Below are 21,181 nucleotides of genomic sequence, written 5' to 3'. Positions count from 1 at the left end.
AAGGTTTATTTGGGTGCCCCATGTGAGCAGAGAGATTTACTGCCAACTTTATTTCCATTGCCTCTTATCATGCCTGAGGCTCTATAAAAAGAATGGTTTTGGTGGGATTTGTGCTGCACTGGCAGCAAGGAGACCATGTTTGGGGTATCATTGGCTCTGCCCAGCATCAGCTCTGAGAGGCACAGCAATCCTAAGTAGTAAAAAATCTCTTTTCTGCAATGTCTGCTAGCTCTGTCAGCAGCTATAGGCTGGATGGGTTGCCCTGGTAACAGTGCCTGCACCAAAACTGCCTGCATTTCCCCCAATTCTGTGTGGGTTTGGTGCACAGCCAGCAGCAGTGGGAGGGAATAGGGATCTGATAGCATGGGTATGGGGATGGGACAAGGATGGGGATGGAGATGGGAATAGGAATCTAATAGCATGAGGGTGGGGATGGAACAAGGATGGGGATGGGAAACGAATAGGCATGGGATGGGAATGGGAAGGGATAGGCTAGGGAGTGTTTTTCTTCCCAGCCATGCCAAAGGCATTTTCTTGGGATGAATTGAGCCCTCAAGCAGGACTCCTCTTCCTCCTAAATTAAATTGCACACTAAGCTCATGCTGCTCCTTGAACAGGGGGGAGAAAGCACCTAAAGCAGCATAACACAGAAGCTGTGACAGCACTTTTACAAAAGCTATAAAATGTATGGGAGATGAGAGTGATAAATCTGAGCAGCAGTAATATTCACCTCCTACAAAAGAAGCATGTTTATTTATCGTTTTTACTATTTTCTGTAAAATTTACAGTTGATGATCTGCCTGAATGCAGTGGGGGATAATTTAAACATGTCTCCGGCCTGCCTGGAGCTGGGGAGAGGGAGATGATAGCATGTTTATTCTGGTTTTTTTTGTTGGTTTTTTTTTTTCTTTCCCAAAATCCATTTCCAAATAAAGGGTGAGATTTACCGGGGAAGTAAAGCACAGCTTTATTTCAAGGCTCTGACAGCTAATTGAAAAAGAACAGTCATTAAAGGATGGTAATGTGTTCTACAGAAATGATTTTGGTATATTCTGCAGTAATTTCCCAAATGGCTGCGTGAAATGAAACCCAGACCAGAAGCTGTGAAGAGATGGAAGAAAGTGGGGTCCTGGGGGTGATGACTGAAGGTCCCAGGGAAGGGAACTGGCAACACAGGGATGGAGATGGGTGTCCCCAGGGAAGGGAGATTGTGGGTTCAATGGATGTATAGGGTGGTCCAGGAATGGTGATGAGGGTCCCAGGTCTGGGGGCCCAGTACCTAGATCTCTCCTGTCCAGCAGTGTGCTGCCATAAAACCTTCAGTCCTAAATGTACCCAGTGCATGTGTGCCAGATTCCATCCCCAACACATGGAGCTGCAGTGGGAGTTGGGTGGGATGCTCAGCACTCCCAGTCCACCACTGAGCCTGCTGCTGTCGTTAATGACTCCCATTTTAATCAGCAGAACAGAGCGTTCCTCAGAGTCCATCTGACAGAAAACACGTTGGGATGCCACAAGCATGGGGGAGGACTCAGTCAGCTTTATCTTTTCCTTTCCTAAAGAGACATTTGGGTCCTCCGTGACCAAATTAAAGAGGTGACAATGATAATGGGATGCTGCTAGGGCTGTCACAGCCCAAAGGCATGAAGTGACTCCAGTCTGACCCTACTGTTTCCCTGTCTTTCCCCAGTTTAGCACTGAGAATCATTAATAAGATCTGGGACGAAGCTGAAAAGCTTGCAGTCATTCCCTGCTTCAACACATAGAGGGGTATTTGTATGTAAAACAGGTTTCACTTTAAATAGGCAAACATCTACGAAGATGAATGCAAATATTAGTTTTCCAAAGCTGTCTGTAATGATAATTTAACCCAAGGTTATGTACCAAGTCACCAAGGTTTGGGAAAGTTGTTTGCAGGGATAACAGACGGGCTTGCAAAACTCAGCTACCAAAAAACACAGTGGGAGCATTCCTGTTCCTGCTGGGGGCAGGAATGGGGACATGGCTGTGTTCCCCCCATACTGTACGAAGTGCTTGCCCTTTTTTGATTTTTGTTTGTAATTAATATCCCAGTTTTTGTGCATACCTGTGAGCAGAATAAGTGCTGGGATTCCCAGGGACACCCAATGTGCCCCCCTAACCATGAGTATATGGCCCTTCCTCCTTCTCCTGGGAACTGCAGGCACTGTGGGTGACATGAAGAAATCAGCCCATAAATAAGGGTAACACCAGTGTCCACCTCCTTGTCACTACCAAGAAGCCCAACTCGTGAATTACCTCCCAAATTAACTGTGCATGAAATTGGATAGAGACACTGGTTCGACTGGCCATTACCAGAGCACTCTGCAAGGATCCTCCAGGACACATCTCTCTCTTTTTGCTGCCAGCTTTCCACTTGGTTGAGCCCATGAACCATCCCACGTCCCTGTGGCACTGCTTTGCTGGGCAGAACGGAGGCACAGAATCAGCTCTGCAATAGGGCTGAGCCCTTGGGTGAGCATTGTGTTTATTGCAGCGTTCTCTGCTGGGTACACAGTGCTCACATCACAGTTAGAAACATTGCTCTAGTACCAGTACATGTCAGGATTTAAAATAAGTGGCTATATGCATACATGGGGCACAGTCACTGTATTGCCATGGTGGGTGGCATCCACCCACCCAGGAAGCCAAGGTGCCCCCTCAGACACATCCCATAATAATATATTCACCTGCTTTCCCTTATTGCTTTTTTGTTTGTCTTTGTCACAAGACTGTCCAGCACATGCTGTCCTCACAGTGCACCCCATAACCCAGCTCTTGTCACCTCCAGCTGGGACAGATTGTCCATCCGTGGGCACCTCCAGGCAGCAGAGACTGCTGCTTACATCTCCTCCAAGCTGCAGATGTCTCTGGAAAATAAAAGAGGGCCCCGGCCAAGGAGCACAGGCCACACACACAGAGGTCTCCATGCCTAGGCAGTGTAATCAGTCAGAGCATGCACTGTTTGCATGAGACCATGCCCATTCCACCATCATGGTGCTGAACATGGGTGGCCCCGGAGGACTGTGGCCATCCCATGAGCATCCAGACTTAGAGGACAGTTGTCTCCTTTTCGGTCATCGAAGACATCTTGGAGAAGCTCCTGTGCACGATGCTGGAGTGGCCCGTCTCCTCACTGAGTGCATTCACCAGCCTGGAAAGGATGGTCACCTTGAACTTCTTGAAGTCCTGGCCCATGAAGACATAGAGGACGGGGTTCATGCAGCTGTTGGAGGCAGCGAGTGCCGTGGTGATGGGGATGCCAATCTCAAATACAGAGCGTGGGACCAGGTCAGGCTCAGTTTCCAGGATGTTCAACAGGTGGTAGGGGCTCCAGCACAGGAAGAAGGTGACGATGATGGTGACAATGATCTTGAAGGGCTTCTTGGACTTGGCGAGGCGATTTCGACGCAGGTTGAAGGCAATGGAAATGTAGCAGAAGGTGATGATGGTGATGGGCAGGAGGAACCCAGCAAAGAGCCTGGTGATGTTCACTGTTCGGTGTCTCACTAGTGCCAGTGCTTGGTAAGACCTATTTCTGGACAGGGAGAAGTTGCTGAAACAAATGATAGAGTTGCGAGCTTGTGCTGTATCTCGGAAGACAAGAGAAGGGCAGCTCATGATGATACCAACCATCCAGATGATCAGGCAAACCATGCATGCCAGGTTGGTCGACCGATGGTTTTGAGACCAGACGGGAAAAACCACCGACACATAGCGATCAAAGCTGATGGTGGTGAGCAGAAGAACACTGGTGTACATGTTGAGGATGAGGAGGAAGGAGTTCAGCTTGCACATGACGGTCCCGAAGATCCAGTTGTAGCGCATGGCTGTGTACGCAATGTTTATGGGTAGGAAGATGTTGAAGAGGAAGTCGGCGACGGCCAGGTTGAGAAACCAAATGGCATTGACTGACTTCTTCATTTTCAGAGTGATGATGGCTATGACAAGGCCATTCCCCAGGATGCCCAGCACACAGGACACACTGTAGATGACAACTGAGAGGATCCTCGCAACGTCCTTTGGGTCATAGGATGGGCCTGTCCACACGCTGCCTGGCTCTTCATAGGTGTAATCCAAGTAGTCATAGATGTCAGAGTCATCAGAGTAATCAGATAAATTGGAAAGCGCCATGGTTGGTGCACAAATCAGTGTCCAGTCAGTCTCAGCCTCTCCAGATGGCAATGCCCTGCTAAGCAAACACAGTGTTAGATCAAAGCATGGCTAGGATGACCCTGGAAACTCTGGGGCATCCCTTGGGTCCAGCTCAGTTGCTGGGGCTTGTCTGGAATGTTTATGTGCTGATCAGGAGAAGCACCAGCTCTGGGAGCTGCTGAGCTCATCTTGGTTGTGCTCACCAGGACATGGCTGCAGCCTTACTCACAAAAGCAGGTCTGTTGCCTACTTATTCCCAAGGAAACAATTACTATTAGGCTTACTAACAGCTTTGAGATTTTCCAAACTGCAAAGTACTACAGCTTTTCTCTTTCTTTCTCCCAAGCACTGAGCAAAATGCTAACTGTGAGCACTATATTTGCCACTAGCCAAAACTGGGCTCTGCCAGCCATTAAGCATGTTCACTGCTCCCTGCTAACAGCTCCGGGGCTCTGCACCTCAAACCCATCCAGGCTGTGCAGTGCTGAACTGAGCATCGTCCTCCTGCCAGCACCACTCCCAAGCCCCCATGTGTTTACACAATAAGCTATTGTTTCTCCATGGGCTTTTCCTCAAGTTCCTTCCCAAGCAGCCCCACCGCTCTCTGCCCTTTCCTGCCCTCAGTGGCACTCCCATCGGGATGCAGAGATTTGAGGGTGAACAAATCCTCAAGCAAGCAGCTGGTGGGCATCCCATCCATGTCACAGTCTATGGATTTCACAGCCAAAAGGTTGCTTAGTGCATCCTAGTCCCCTCATGGAGCCCCAGGAGAGGTGCTCATGGGACAGGACACCAATTACAGCCCTGAGCTGGCCCTGCCCCTGCACACCCTTAGCACATGGCTTCACCTCCCCAAAAGCGAAGCTGTGGGTTACACAATGCTGCTCCATCCCCATTTCCCACAGGGATCCCACTTCTCAACCCCTGGCATTCCCCCCTCTTCAAGTTGTACCCACTCACCCATTTTTCATGGAAAAATCTCTCCTGTACCATCACTTTCCAATGTGATGACATTCAGCTCAACATTTCAAAGCTGTGCTTTATGGACCATTGATTGGAATTGCCTGTTTGTTTTGCTCTCCCTCCCCTTTCCCTCTCAGTTTTTTTAACACTGATGTGCAGGACATTCCCCAGACCCAGCTGAAAGCAGTGCTACAGGACATGCTCTGCATGGTTGTGCTGCAGCCATGAGCACCAGTGCCAGGACAAGCAAGGGGCACCTGGCCCCATCCATACCAGCCTGGGCTTGAGAAACCCCAAGTCCATTTCTTCTCCCTTTTGCAAATACCCCATAAAGTGTGTCTGAAAAAGCAAAACAGCAACAAAACAAAACCAACAAACTAAACCCACACATCATCATGTTTCAACGTTCCTTCTGGGCTGCAAATGCTTAGCATGAGCCAAAACCACGTTATGCGCTGTTCTCTATTCATCTCTGTCCTCCTACCTCCGCAAAAATGAGCACAGGATCTGCCCCAAATAATCCAAAAGCTGTAATTCACACAGCTGTGCTCAGCCAGGGACCCCCATAGGGCTGAGCTCGGGGCGGCCCCGCATACGGCCAGGATGAGGTCAGGGCTGTTGTTCTTGGGACGGCAACAGGAAGCAGAGAGAACAGCAGAAACCTTCAAATGCAGCTTTACTGGGCAAAAAAAAAAAAAGCTTCCGCGGCTGGGAGGACGGATGTGAGTGGGGAAACGGGGGAGTGCAGCCAGAAGAAAAAATAATACACGGGTCTGCCTTATCCTTGCACTTGGCCGTGGGGATGCTTAGGAATCAGCATCTCCTTCCTTGTGCATCCATGTCCCCATTGAACACAGGACATCCTCATACCCTGCAGAAGCCAGACTCTCATGTTCACCCAAGCTGTGAGGTGAAGCAGTGGTTCTGCGTCCCCCTGTGGCTGCCCCACACCAAAGCCCTGAGTCCCAAGTTCCCTCCCAGCCTGGTATGGGGGTGTGGGAATGCAGGGGAAGGGGTATGATGACCAGCTCCAGTTCTCACTTATTTCAGCTGGCAGCTGCCATGGCAATGACATCCCAGCTTGATGTTCCCAGTCCTGAGTGCGAGTTGGGCACCATCAAAACGCCCATAACAAGAGCTCAGACCTCACTGCTGCTAAACATCCAGAGAAGTCTGCTGGAACTGCACACCCAAGCCCTATTTTTAGGTTACGTGCATGCAGAAAAATTTCCTGGCATCTCCGTAAGGCATCTTTGACCTCTCAAGATTGCCCCCCTTGGATGCATGGTGATGTCATGGAGAAGAACAGCTTGTGGGGAGTCCCACACTGCTGACATCCCCCTACACCCCACATCTCCCAAATCCAGGCACCTGCAAATCCCCAGAAACAGCCCCACAATCTGCAACCCCATTGGCAGAGGGAGGAGGCAAAGCCTATTCTTAGAGGGGAAACTGAGGCACAGAGCCCTACCTGCATCCACGGTGCTTGGGTGCCAGGACCTCGAGAGAGGCTGCGTTGCGAACAGGCAGATAAAAAAGGAATAACTGGAAAAGGCAGCCTTAAAAAGCCGGCTGTGCCCAGGGTGGGACAGAATAACAGCATGAGTCAGTGTTTTTTCTGGGCAGCGCTGCACACGTCTGGTTGGGACGGGACGGTCCATGGAAGCAGTGCAGGGACACAGCAGCGTGGGGTCACAGCTTGCACACTCTGCTCTGCCCAGAAACTGTGTTGGACCTCAAAACACAACACTCATCACCAAGCTAAGCAAAAGGAAAATCACCAGCCCCACATCACGCAGCACCCACTGTTGAGTGTAGGACAAGGGTTGAGTGCTGCAATAAGCACTGTGTGATGAGCATCTCTCCTGGGGATGCATCCCAATTCCCTGCACGTTGCAGGGAGCCAGCTGCACAGCACAGTGCCAGCAAGTCAGCTGCATGGCATGGCTGGAAACACAACAGCCCCATGGTGGGAGCTATTCCTGCTGCAAACAAGGAGGATTTGCACCCCATCTGACGGTGTCAACTGGGGTGCTCTGCACAACACTGTGGCTGCTTGGGGACAAAGCCAAGCATATGGTTGGGGACACCATTGGGAGGTTCATGTGGCACCTGCAGAGCCACTCTCAGCAGATCAGAGTTTAGAGGGTGCAAAGAGGAAGGAAAACAAGAGAAGGAAATGGATTTGTCCCTGCTGCTGCCAGGCAGAGGGACATGATTGTGCTCAGGCATGGGGGGGACTTTGGGGCCAGACAAAAAAACTAAGCAAGTGAGAGTAGTGATGACCTACTACAGAGTCCCAGTGCATGGCCCCATAGGTCACCACCATCCCCTACCCAAACCCCAAACCCACTTTGTAATAACAGAGAGGAGAAAACCCTCAGCTGGCTGCATCCCCATGGGGAAAGCAAAGAATTCTTGCTGGCTGCAGCCAACCCCTCCCTGAGCCCCAGATATCGCTCCGCTCCCAACCCAGGTGCAACCCCATGGACACCAAAACCCAGAGGTGTTTACCTCTCAGCCGGATAACTCCCTGCCCTTCTGTGCACGTACAGATTCCATCCCCACTGCTGTCACCCTGTTAAGATTGTGTTGGCCGCCGCAGGGTTTGGTCACTTCTCCACCAGCAGCCGTGGCTATTGCTGAGCTCTCTCATCCCACAGAGGATGTGCTCGCGTTGCCGATGGGAAGATGAGCAAAACCACAGCCTGTGGCACACACAAACACAAAAAAATGCAACCAGACATCAGCTTGGCTCATGCTTGGGAAGGAGGAAGCGATGTAGCGAGGCAGGATGTGGGGATGGGGACCGTGATTTTGAGGCTCTGTGCACAGAGGGGACACGACAGCTCCTTGTGCCACGCATATCATGCTCAGCCCCAAACCTTTTGGAGTTCAGCATTCCACACTGGTGTAGGGCCAGGCACATGCTGTCCCCAGTGTTCCCAGGGTGCGTGGTGGAAGGGAACACATTCCTGCCTCACTAATCCCAGCTGTTGGTGCAGCTGTGACCCACGCACAAAGGTGGGGATGGATCCAGCAGTGTGTCCTCATCCTGGATCACATGGAGACACAAGTGGAGATGGTGGTCACTGTGCTTGAAAAAATTGGGGTTTGCCCGACCATCACTGGGTTCCTCACTAGCATCACCGATGTGGAGTGCACATGGAGCCATCCAGAAATAGCTGTGAAAGTGCAAAACCACCACCACAAACCCCATCATGTGGCATCAGCAATGCCCAACGAGAACTGACACCTGCAGGGACATGCAACGTCCTGCACAGGTGGTGACACTGGTGTGTCCCTCCTCCAGGAGCTGTGAAAGAGGAATCAGACCCAGCTGCGATCCTCACTTCGCATAGTGCTGGGTTACAAAACTGCTGCCCTGGGGCTGAATCAGGAGAAAAGTTGCTGATGCTCTCAGATTGGAGAAAGGAGAAGAGAGAAGAGTCCCCGGGAGGCTGCATGATCCCCTCCCCCCCCCCAAACACCCACAGATGGGGATTTGCCAACAGCTCATGACCGTCACACTGCGGCACTGGGGGCAGGGGGGACCTGGGCATGGGGTGAGAGCAGTAACACACAGCCCAGCAGAGCAAAACCCTTTTGTCATCCTGATGCATTTGGGCAGTGCAGTTCCCATCTCAGCAGCTCCCAGAAGTATTTCAAAGTACCCAAAGTATATATTTTTAAAATGAAACACAGTCTTGCTGCAATGCAGGCGTAGCACAGCCTGGTGCTGCCCCACTCCCCATTGCTCTGTCAGTGGGACCCATCCTAACCCCTCCCAGGGCGAGACACCCCACTTCTTGGGGGGCCCGGCGCCCCCCCCCCGCCTTGGGGACTCCTCCAAAACCATGTAGAGCTGATGCTCATACCTCAGTGGGACCTCTGCCACCACTTCTGCAGTAGGCAGCAATTCTGCACAGGGTCCCTAGGAGTCAGCAGGGGAGGGGGCACAGCGTGAATTCTCCTCTCTTCCCCCTCCATTCCCGGTACCCAATACCTGGAGTTCTGCCACAGCCCTCTCTGCTCTGGGATGAAGGCAGTGAGGAAGAGGAGCTGAGCCCGGTGAGGATGCTGCAGGCAGCGGCGTAGGGCACAGACAGCTTTTAAGGAGAAGGGGAGGGGGAAGGAACAGCAGCAGCATCCTCGGGGTGGTTTTGGCTCCATGAGCAACAGCTGGGAGAGGGTGGGAAAGCTGGCGGGGATCCTGCAGTACATCGCTTCCCGTGAGGCCGCCTTTCCTGGCCCCCAGCCAGGCCCTATAGGGCTGCAGGGCAATGCTGGGCAACACCAGGGGGACACCACAGAGCCAGGTGGCTCCCAGCTGCCCCCAGCCCACTCCGCACTCCCCCCCCCCCCCCTCACCCTCCTGTCCTCCCACCACCCCCAACTCCTTCCAAGACATTGAGTCACTTCCCTTGGTGAAATCTGGCTCCCAAACGCTGCTGCTGCATTTGGGTCTGGGTTTCTCCCATGGCTTTTATTACCATTGGGGTTCAGCTGTTCCCAAGCAGCACCCCCAGGCTCGGCTATAGCACCTCCAGCCTTGTGTGCCTTTCACAGGGGCTGCAAAGCAAACGGAAGGGGCTCCACCTGCTCGTGGCCAGCTCGATCCCAATCCCAGCCAGGCGGTTTTCCGGGGCTGTTCCCATTCTCAGTGAGGACTGAGCAGCTCAGCATCCACCCCCGCAGAGCAGGAGGTTCCAATCACCCTGTGCTTGATGTGGCACTAAGCAAAACCCTTTTCCTCCCCTTCAGCCCCCACAGCACTCAACCCCTGGGTTGGGCTCCACATACACAGCACAGCCATGGGTGTGCAGCAGGTTTGGGGGAAGTGATCCCACTTTTCACATACACGATAATGACACCTTCTGGACAAACCAGCACCAGCACCCTGACCCTTCCCAGGGGGACACTCAGCATCAAAGGAGTGGATGCTCTCCTTGCACGCCCAGCAGCTCCACATCTCTGAATTCACCGACAGCAGCTCCCTCATCGAGCAGTCACAATTCCCAAAAAAATGCACCAGGCTTATCAGACCACACTGTAGTCTTCAGGAGCAGTATGCCCACGGAAGATGATGGCCAGCCCATAACCCAGGGCACACCTTCATCCCACACATCTGAGCCACGCAGACTTTGGGGCAGGAGCACAGCAATGTGCCCTGATGGGATCTGCCTATCCCCAGGTCCTTTCCAGGGCATCTGTAGGGCAGGATGGGATGGGATCGTGCTCACACACCCTTATCCCTGTGCTCAGCAAAACGTGAAGGTAAAAACCACACTGACGTGGGATAAAGCACACCCCAAGTGTCAGCTCTGCAGTTTGGGTTTTCCCTCCCAGGAACACTGTGATGCCACAGAGCCTTGGGAACCCCTCCTAGCCCTCAGCACCTCCCAGATGGTGGGAACCAGCCTGATTCACCCCAGCAGCTGTCACAGTAACAGCAAAGAGAAGGCAGAGCAGACACCCCCCACCTCTCCCTGTGTTTCCCACGCGGGCTGCATGTTGCTCATCGCTCCCTCCATGACCTGTTGTGACAACACGCCCTGCTCCGCATCCCATCCGAGTGGAAACGAAAGCTCACTGCAAAAATAAAGAAGCCCACATACAGGATGTCAAAGAGACGACTCCGCTTTCCATGTTCCACTGATTCGGTACAATCACGGAAAAAACAGTCCCAAGCTTGTGCAACTCACAGCTTATAAATAGCAGCACAGAGCCCAGCAGGGCTGCTGGCAGGCAGGGCTGTGCTCACTGACTGCCCCATGCTGCTGCAAGTTGAGCTGCAGGAGGCACCGTGCTCCATTCATTGCATCCCACTGCAACCCCCATTCACTGAACCCCCCTGAAGCCCCATTCATTGCACCTTCCATTCATTGCGCCCCATTGCTGGGGTGAGGATGGCATCCTATATATACCCTTGTGAGCCTGAGGTATTCTTTTAACCCCAAAGCCACCCACCCCTTCCCCTCAGCGCTGGCTAGGCGCAATTAGTTAATTAGCCACTGGAGGTAATTAACCCAGCTCACGAAAAGAGGCGATGAAGGCACAAGCAGAGCCTTGCAAAGCTAAATCCTCGTGCATTTATCCACAGCCTAGTGATTTGGAAACCCTCCTTCAGACTACACCACACAAAAGATGCATTTACCATACCTGAACAGGGCCACGCAGCTCCCTTCACAGCTCAAGCATCCTGCTGGGCACTGGGGGTGCTCAGAATCACAAGCAGAAGATGCATGCTGCCAGAGGTCATCTTTTGGCATCCAAATGCCATTGATGCTGTGGGCTATGGGTGCTCTGTGGGGCCATCATTGGGGAATCACTTAGCAGTGATGGATGTGCCCACACTGAGCGATTCATTGGCAGCTCCATGTTTGTGTCAAGAGCCATTTACAGCTCCCAGCACAGAGATGAGGGATTACAGGGCACGGGCAGTTTGTTTTTCATTTTAAGCCCCAGCATAGGGCATCCTTTTCTATGTTACCCTTGTTCCTCACCTTCAAATGCCTCCTGCAGGTGATGGACAGACACCAACAGCAGGGATTTACAAGCAGAGACGGCTCTTTACACCAGATTCCCACTGAGGATTTGATTCCTGCAGAAGCAATGCAGCCCCTGCTCTCTCACCAAAAGAGCTTTTGGAGCACTAAAAGCCACAGAAGAGAGAATGAGTGCCTCTGGAATCAAAGATGAGGAGCAGCACCATGCTCCTGCACATGGCACTTCTTCTCCTAGAGCTCATTAGGGGCTCATTAAGCTTCAGCAAGAACTGCAGGGTGCTCCAGCCAAAACAAGCAGCAAAGGATGAAACATCCTGAGCCCTGATTGCCCATAGTCCTGACACACTGCTCCACACCATCCATCATCAGCTACTTGAGGAGGTCTTTCAGCCTGCCCACTCTGCTCTACTCTTGCCTCTTCTCTACCCAGGCTCACAGCTTTGCCTCTCACCCATAGACATCAAATAGAGCCCCAAATCTTCCTCCCTTTCAGCTTTGTTTCACAGAAGAATCTCTTTCACCTAACTTAGGCCAATCCCACTGGAGGGAGCATGCTCTCTGCTTAATGAGGTGGAGGGTTAATGAGCAACAGCTGGGACTTCTAGGACAATCATTGACCCTGGGTACACAGTGGTTCCTCATCAGGCTGCAGCTGAGCAGAATTTGGCTTCAACCAGCCCTGCTTTAAATGATAGCTCAGAGTAAGCCTTCAGTAGAGGGGTGTCTTCATGATGCCTACAGGTGGTGTCTGTGGTTGTCATCAGCCCATCATTGGCATCATCCTACAGGGAAACATACAGTGCCCACCTTTAGAAGAAGGTTTGGGGGTAGGGTGAACTGAAAATGTGAAAGTTTGCATGTGGGTTCCTTTAGTTTCACCTCAAAGTTCCCATTTTTACAGCCCAGGCAAAATTAAGAAAATGTGTGATTAAAGCTGCTAGCAGCAGAAAGTGAGCATCTGTGCCAGCAACTGAGGTCAGGTTGGATTTTGTTAATGAAGGAAGCTGTTTGATGCCTTTCCCATCAAGGTGATGGAATATGATGGAGTAAATAGTGGCAGTTGCCTGGGGGGACACAGAGAGACTGGTTTTAGGAACCCATTAGGTGGTTTTGGAATCATCTCATCCTATCCTGTTGTATCCTATCCCACTCCATCTCATCCCAACTCAACCCATTCATATCCCATTCCTCACCACCAGTTGCTGGGAAGCGGCACAGCCACTGTTTTACTTTGTGAAGTCCCAGTGAAAGGTCATTTTTGGTCTCCTTTCTGCCCCAAACTCTGGGTGCAGATCTCAGCATGGTACGACCCTGAAGCCATAAGCCTGCTCCTGAAAATTATTTAAGAAATAATTAATGTCAGAATATTTAAAAAGGGATTAATTAGTGTTGTTGATGGAAGCCAGATCTAGAATTTGCCTTGGAAAGAAAACAAATCAGAGCCCAAAAGGGAGCACAGGGAGCAAAAGCTGTGCCAGAGAGCTGCACGCAAATGTTCCGTGTCACATTATACAGAATTAATGCTTCGGATTGTCTGCGCAGATGAAAAGTCTTTAACCTAAAGAATCAATTAAGTTTCCTTGCAGACAGCCTAATCTAACCCATGGGGGACTTTGGAGGGAGTGCAGCCCCTCGCCTCTCCTGCAGGCAGCTGTAAATCTCTGCCTCATTACCCAGCAGTGAGAGCACCCCGGAGCAAACTTGGCTACAGCATCACCACCATCATCCACTGACAGAGAGCTGGTGCTGCCCCACCCCTGCACACAGCCACGGTCAGAGCACGGGGCTGTGGGCACTGATGGGGCTGTGGGTGTCCCTGTGCACTGCAGGCAGTGGGAACAGAGGGCCTTTGGGGGTCCCTTCCAACTCAAAACCATTCTATGGTTCTGCGATCACCTGTTTGGCACAAAGTCCCCATAAACTCCATGGCACGATTGATGCCAGGAGTCAGTGGGGACCAATTCCTGGCAGCTGCGTGCCCAGCACAGCAGGGAATGCTTCCCATTTCCCCAGCTCTTGTTGCAGTGGGAGTGGGATCTGCTGGCAGGAGGCAAGGGAAGGGAGAAGGCCTCTTGCGCTGGCCCCATTCCTGCAGCAACACAGACAAGGTGAGATACACAAACCCAAGCCTCAGCTCCCATTCAATCCCTTCCCAACAGGAGCAGTGAGCCCAGCAGTGAGAAGCAGCCTTTGCTGCAGGGGCTGCCAATTCCATCCCCGTTAATTGAATCAGCTTTGCCTCTGCTTTATGTCCTGTGACAAGGAGGCATAATGATATTTTAAAATGCCATCATTTTACACCAAAAGATTATTAATAATTCAGCAACAACAACAACAAAACGCAATCAGAGGGAGCAGCCTGAGGTCCAAGTGAATTTCAGAGATTCATGGTGCTGGTACAGTGATTTCATGTCCCACTGGGTGCAGATGTGGGACAAAGGGGATGGTGGCAGCCCGGGTCCCCTCGGTGCCACAAAGCCACAATGCAGCTCAGGTCTGTGCCCAGCTTGGAGCCATGACTGCATCATTCTTTCATCCCCAGCGCTATTGGAAATCACCCGGCTGTGCTCACACCATAAAAAGAGAAGGAAATGCAGTCAGATTTCAGATTGCCTTCTCCTGCATCCAAATTGCATCATAGATCACATCCATGATAACTGCCACACTTCCTATTTTGCTCCACTCTTTTCTTCATATGAGACACATCCTTGTGCAAATGGACTCCAGGGTTTTATTTGCTAAATGGTGAATGGGCAAAACTCACTGCTTGCACCAGCCCCAGGCAGGAGCAAAATGCAGGGCAAGCAAGGAGCAAAGTGCAGAGGGAGGCAAGGAGGGAAAAGGAAACTTTCAGAACTATCTGTTTAAATGAGTCTCTTATCAGTAGCACTGAACGTGCTACTTTGGCAGGCAAATTAGAACCCGTGCTCTAGCTTAACTAATAGGACAGCTTTTTATTTGACATATTAGGGACAGTCTTGATGAGCTAATTTGTTAATTAATGGCAGCCTCAAGGCTTTTGTCTCAGTAGATGTTGGCAAACCCTTTAATCTGAGGAGCTGCTCATCCTTTGGGCCCCATCTCCAGCAGTGCCTCCTCTTTCCTGGGCTGCATCTGGGACTCAGACCATGCTCCAAACAGCCCCACAACTCCTCTCCTTGTCCTCAACCCCCAGCTGAGTCTCTGTTCAGCACCAGCTCAGTTCCCCTTCCCCTTTTTGCAGCAGGATTCACAGCTGCTTTTGAAGCAGAGCAGGAATTGTCCACAGCTGAGCTGCCTCTGCCCAGCAAAGTTCAGACCTACAGGGAAAAAGAGAGAGGAAAAATAAAAAAGAAGAACTACTGGCTCAGATCAGAGTGAGAATTTTACTTTTCTTTCCCCCTCCATTGATTAATGAGCTAATTTACTTTAATAAGTGGTTATTTTCCAGGATCTGTGTGCTGACAGCAGGACAAGCAATGCTCTCACATGCAATAGGGCACCAACCCAAAGTGGCAGCACCAGTTCCCCCAAACTGAGTAGGGCAGAGCCCTGCTCTGGGTTCCAGCTCTCTGCTTTATTCCTGGGTATGGTGCTGTCGTGCCTGCTGTGGCCTTACTGAGGAAATATGCAGCAGGGAGACACCAGAGCCTCACTTATCTCTGCTGCATTGCTGCCAGGTGGGAAGAAAACCTGCAGGAATATTTGCAAGCTAATCAGGCAGAGGACTTGATTGGACCTCAGTATAACACCAGGGGAAGGCATGGAGTGGGGAGATGGCTGCACGGATGGGTGGGAGGGAGCATGATGTGCAGACCCAGCGTTGCCCCATTAATACAGGCAAGCAGCTGGCCCCAAATTAAGTCAATCAGCACCAAATTAAGTTGGCACCAAACTAAGCTGGAATCAAATAAAACCATCCCGAAGCACCGCTATCCTCTGGGCTGAGGGCAGAACTGTTCCAGGAGGGACTGAGAATAAAAGTGGGTGCTGCAGTGGGGAAATCTGAGTCCCTGCCCACCATTAGCAGCTCCACTGGGGCCACTCCGTTATCTAGTTCTGTAAAACGACTGCTGAGAGAGGAGGGGTGAAGAGCATCTTCTCTCCCTACCATAAAACCACCCCCAGCGTTTGAATTTTTGTGCCAGAGGATTAGAGAAAAATGAGAGCTATGCTCACGAGGAAGAACAATGGCCTCCTATTTATATTTAGCAGCACTCCTTGTAAGAGCCGTGGCCAAAATGCAATTTACAGGAACACAGCAAATTTCACAGCAATAAGGGACGCGCCAGGGCTCATCCACCCCCCCAGTTTCCATCAGCTCGATTTGGAGTCGCAGTCTGGTCCCTGGGGAGCCCAAGGGGAGGTGATGCTGCATGCAGAGTAGCTTTGCAGAGCCTCCCAGCTTCAGGTTTGGATTTATGCAAGGACCTGGACGAGAAGCACACTGCAGACAAATGGGGAGCGGGCAAAGGGGTTTGGTTTTAGAGAAGGGAAAGCACAGGGCCAGCAGACAGAGGGATGTACAACTCTCTGCCGCAGGCTTTCATCCCCATACTGTGCTCCCACCCAATGCATTTTAATTGAATTGATTTCTCTGGATCAGCCCGAGTCAGAAAACTTACCTATGGTGGGATCTTTGGGGTAAACACCATAAAGCAGAGGTGTGCATGGCCCCACCAGAGCCTTGGTGCAACTCCTGCTAAGACTTGCTCCGCTCCCTGAGACATGAGGGTCTATGGGGTCTTTGGTTCCCCATGGCTCTGCCTCTTCACCCCTACCTGGCTCCTCATCCAGCCTCTAAATGGCTTGTCTGTTAATTAAAATTAAAAGAACGAATAACAACAACAACAACTCCAATCCCAAATTCTATTCCAACCAGTCTGGAGAAAAACTCACATCCTTTGCCAAAGTGTGAGGGTTTTGCTTTCTTGGTCCTGGATTTCATGCTCAGAAAGGTCAGACCTCCCATACAGACTTGTTTCTCGCTTCTGGATTCACATTGCTTGTGATCCCACAGCCCTGCACAGAGCATCAGACCCACTCCCACTCTTTTATCTCAAGCAAGGACCACGCACATGGAATGCAGAGGCTGTGGGCACTGGGGCTCACTGTTGGGTTATCCCCACTTTCCCCCAGGACTCTCGCCAGGGGATGAGCCCTGGTAACCTTACAGAATCATTAAGGTTGGACAAGACCACTGAGTTCACCAAATCTAACAGCCAATCCATCCCCACCATACCGCTAACCACGTCTCTCAAAGACTTCTAGATCCATAAAGTCATCTGAGTTGGAAGGGCCTCCCAAAGGCCGTCTGTTCCCACTGCCTGCAGTGCGCAGGGACACCCACAGATCCATCAGTGCTCACAGCCCTGTCCCCTGACCGTGCGTGTCTGCAGGGACAGGAAAGATTGCAGAGATCCACTCCCGTTCCTCTTCCTGGCAAGATACAGAGAAAGACAACTTCCAGAAACCAAAGGGCAATGCATGAAGCAGATGTGCCATCAGTGATAAGGCAAAGCAAGGCTTTTAGCAACCAAATTTGCGCTTTGCACAGATTAGACATTAAAACAAACTCACTTAATTTCATGCCATATGCAAATCTTTACCAGCTGTCAGTTCTGTATTCACTGGAGACTAAATGTAATAGCTGAACAAGAGCACAAATGCAGCAAAGACTCCCGCAGAATCCCATCAGCAGTTCTGGGAAGCCAGGAGCTGCCTGGCCTCCTGCTCAGGCACAGAACCCAAATGTCAGCAGGAGCCTCCATAAAACGTCTGCAAATGAAGTAACTAAAAAAGATGAGGCTATGACTTGCTTCTGGCACTGAAGTGTTCCCAGACGAGCTGCAATTACAGCTCTCTGCAGCATCCAGTGCTTGTTAATTTGGGCTGAGGAAGCAGCCAGACCTCCAGAGGAGAGACCAACCTCCAGTCACAGGCATGACACATGCAAGAAGGAACCCGTGAATGATGCAGCACAAGGAGAAATGCCCCAAATGCTGCTCCCCACCCACTCAGGGAGCTCAGCGTGAGCTGCAGGAAGTAGGCATGGCTGGGGCATGCCAGAGGCAGGGATGGGCTGCAAGGCAAGGAGCAGAAATGAAGACAATGTTTCAGCAGCCATAAAAGCACAGATTTACCATCCTGTCTGCCCCGTAATTAAACGCAGCCGCATAAAGCGAAATGTTTCACAACTCCTTGATTTCTGCACAGTGCTGGAGGAACCTGATAAAGGTGCAGTCATGCTGCTGAGGATAACAGGGGCTGCACTGCTGCTGGCAGGGAGAGGCGAGCCTGGATTTTAATTTGGAAGAATTTCAGAGGACATTTTATTTAGCAGCATACAGGAAAATTAAGAGCATGACAAAAAACATGGACTGCACTTGCTCCCTCCCCGTATTTCCAAGCTCAACAGTGCCGAGGTCCAAGAACAGCACAGATTGCTTTGCAAATCCATTTATTCCATGTTCTGCCTCGCTTGTTTCTGAATACAGCTGCTGAGAAAAGTGGTGCACAGCTCCTGAGATCACAACAAGAACACCTGGAGACCCGACTGCTGCTGGGAGAGCCCCATTGTCCCCAGGGCCAAGCTGTGCCCTGTGTGCTGGTGGCACACCGGGGGACCCCAGCCCTCACCCAGGCACAAGGAGGGCATTGAGCAGCCCGGGAGCCTCTGCCAGCACACAGTCGCTGCCTCCCCAGCATCCCTGCAGCTGCTGTGGTTGCCACGGTTACCAAGCATCTCTCTCTCTCTCTCTCTCTCTCTCTCTTTCTCTCCAGGCACCTTTAAGGAAAAATGTCCCTGTTCTGCAGCCACCACTCCATGGCACACAGCCGCCTCTGGACTTTCCGCTCTCAGTTTCTGCCTCTATGCTCCCCAAGGCTGTGGGGCTCAGGTCCTGGTTCCCCAGAACAAAGCAGGCAGGACAGGGATGGCTGGCTTCTTTCTGTTGCTTCTTCCTGCTGCTGCCAAAATGTTCCTCAGCTGAAAAAAACAAGTAAACAAGCAAACAACAACCAAAAGCAAGATGAGGCTCTAGTCATCTCTAGACGTAGGCAGTGTAGGTTTTGGGGGTTTGTTCTTAAAGCACTGCTTCCAGGCTGATGGCAAAAGCACCTTCTAGATCAGCCACTCACTGTCTCGCCATGCAGGGCCCCCTCCCCAAGCTCTGACAGCTGTCACAACCTTTGCAGGGGGTGAGCTGACAATCTCACAGAGGAAAGCAGCTCCTTTTGTAATCCACTCCTACAAACCACCTACCCTCCTGCCTGTTTTAGCCTTCCTTGTCCTAAATTACAAGCCCAGGAGACTGTGAGCGTGCAGGAGTTGTAAGTATGGGATGATGTATCCTGCAGACAAGTCCCCAGCCAGCAGCTCTGTGGGAACACAGCGTTCCTCCTTGCTCCTGCAGCAGCTGGGAAGGACCAGGAGCTGGCTTTTACCCCTATCAGGAAGCATCCATCCGCGTGCCATGACCTAGGGTTTCCTTGCTCCCCAGTAATCTGAGATCAGTGAAGCTCTGCACAGTGTGCCAGAGTGATGGGCAGCTTAAGCAGCATTGCTCCCATGTATTTCTAGCTGAACAAGCCCGTCACTCAGCCAGGGAGCAGGGAAGTAAAAGCAAGAAATGAGCTGAGCACGCCCCAGAAGCCCTCATTATTCCCCGAGGGCTTGGCTGCTGCGAGAAGCAGCTAAACGGCCACAGAGCTGGGGGTATCTGGCACTGAAAGCACAGAGAGGAGGCAGGGGGAGGCGATTTCCCTTCTGCTATTGACATGCAAATCACCCCCGCAGTAACTCCCAGGTTTAATATAATTCCAGATTGCCTGGTGTGGCGTCACATTAGTCAAGTCTATGTGGCAGTTAAGTCCAAAAGGACTCTGATTAGAGTCAGCATTTCCACAGCAGCTTCAAGGACAGGCTGGAAATAAGTGCATAGCACCCACCTTGCCCCTCTGCTGACCCCCTGCAGCAGGGAACCCATGGGTTTTGGGGACCGCAGGCCATAGCAGGAGAGCCCCTCATTGGCAGAGGGGCCCAGGGACGTGCATTGCAGCACCCCAGTTCGTGCCTGGGGACAGGACCAGGGGCATTCCTGCTACATTTGGATAAAGATTTCAGTGCCCCAAAGCCTTCCCGACATCCAGACCAGCGATATTGCACAGCTGATTGGAAAGCAGCACTGACCACAAGTGCAATAATGAAAACGATTTTCCTCCGCACCGATGGGATTCCTTATTCCTTCCTCTCTCTGAATTGCATCTCTCATTATACCCACACATTGCCTCGCTCGGGCCCTCCCTGTTCTGCACGGCTCCATCCCAGCTTTGCTAAAAATCCCACTGAGCTCAGCTGCCAGATTGCTTTGAAAGTTTTCCTTTTGTCCATTCATTCCCATTGCTGCAAACCAATCTGTCTGAGAAGCTCATTCCTTGTTATTCATTAGGAGCGCCAACAAAGCCCTCTGTTCCTGCACTCAGAGCTTTGTTTTCAGCTCTCCATTCAGCCTTGCGTTTGTGCTCCTTGGATGCTCACACTAAAAGCTTAAATCACTCACAGCCCGAGCCCTCTCGCTCAGCGTCTTTAGTTTGCAGCTAGAAGTATTCTCGCTTTAGCTTTCTGCTCACCCTTCTATCTTCTCTTTAATTAAAAGCCCTTTGGTCTCTGCGCTGCTCGCTAGCACTTGAGCTAGGATGTGGTTTCTCTCTGCCACGAGAGCGGAGCAGCTGAGAATGTCAGAACCGTTTTTCACAACAACCTTGCTTTGACCCGGGTTTGACAGCTTTACCACCAAGCATTTCATCTCTTACTTGCCCATCTGTTCATTGATTAAAATCCCACACTCCAGTATGCAGCTCTGCCTCCACAGCCAGGAATTCCCTCCCAGCACCACGGCTCTCAGACAATGCCCCTTCCCCAGCAAAAGAAGAAAAAAAACACAACAGGAAGCCATGCAAACTGCCTGATGGAAACTGGGAGGATGCAGGATTGCTGCAAGGATCAGCCTTACAGCTTACTGTGCAAGCTCCAGAAATAGGAGAGATCTGCACTGGCAGCATCAGTAGCAGATCACCCCACACCTCCTTTGTGCGCACAGTGGGAATTTTATCCTGGGACACACAGTGCCGAAAGGAAGCAAGAGCCGCGCTCAGTCTTAGAACACGGATTTTAATGATAGCTGCCTCTAAACGCTGCAGGTGTCAGGGTTCAGGAGGAAAGCCGCAACGCTGGGAGGCTTCTGTTGAGCAGCGAAATGAGTCAGTGCCACCTACCGGCTACGGGGATCCCACCACTCCCGCATTCACCCCATTCAGCCTCAAGTTTTATTATAAAAACTATCTCGGGTCGCATTTCCCATCACACCATGGCAGTGCTTCCAGCATCCACCTGCAGTGGGCACAAAACCAACGGCACCTCCTGGAGTGCCAATTCCTCCTGGAGGTTCTTGAGGCCCCCCATCAGAGCCCTCCAGCTCCTGATAGGGCTGTGCTCAACCATATCCAGAGCTCTGAGGATGTTCCAGTGGCCAAACCTTTGCTCCAGGGCTATGGCT

The 21,181-nt window shown here is 51.5% G+C and overlaps 1 protein-coding gene across 7 annotated transcripts; it reads right to left on the bottom strand.

Moving 5' to 3' along the window:
* Nucleotides 1–802: 802 nt before the first annotated feature.
* Nucleotides 803–9,259, bottom strand: CMKLR1 (chemerin chemokine-like receptor 1). 7 transcript variants are annotated; one of them, XM_042828867.1, is made up of 3 exons: nt 9,143–9,259; nt 7,651–7,844; nt 803–4,210 (listed from the first exon to the last, which is right to left on the bottom strand). In XM_042828867.1, the coding sequence occupies exon 3, from the start codon at nt 4,150–4,152 to the stop codon at nt 3,070–3,072; it is 1,083 nt and encodes a 360-aa protein (XP_042684801.1). In that variant the 5' UTR covers nt 4,153–4,210; nt 7,651–7,844; nt 9,143–9,259; the 3' UTR covers nt 803–3,069. The 7 variants fall into 7 exon arrangements, with proteins under 7 accessions (XP_042684801.1, XP_042684799.1, XP_042684800.1 ...); XM_042828865.1 differs by having other exon boundaries at nt 803–4,207; XM_042828866.1 differs by lacking the exon at nt 9,143–9,259 and adding an exon at nt 9,015–9,030 and having other exon boundaries at nt 803–4,207.
* Between the last annotated feature and the right edge of the window lie 11,922 nt (nt 9,260–21,181).

The sequence above is a fragment of the Centrocercus urophasianus genome, unplaced genomic scaffold, assembly GCF_019232065.1.
Source record: "Centrocercus urophasianus isolate 14NV4802_14NV808 unplaced genomic scaffold, USGS_Curo_1.0 seq_30, whole genome shotgun sequence".
Classification (NCBI taxonomy): Eukaryota; Metazoa; Chordata; class Aves; order Galliformes; family Phasianidae; genus Centrocercus; species Centrocercus urophasianus.
This window is presented reverse-complemented; position numbering and strand designations above follow the sequence as displayed.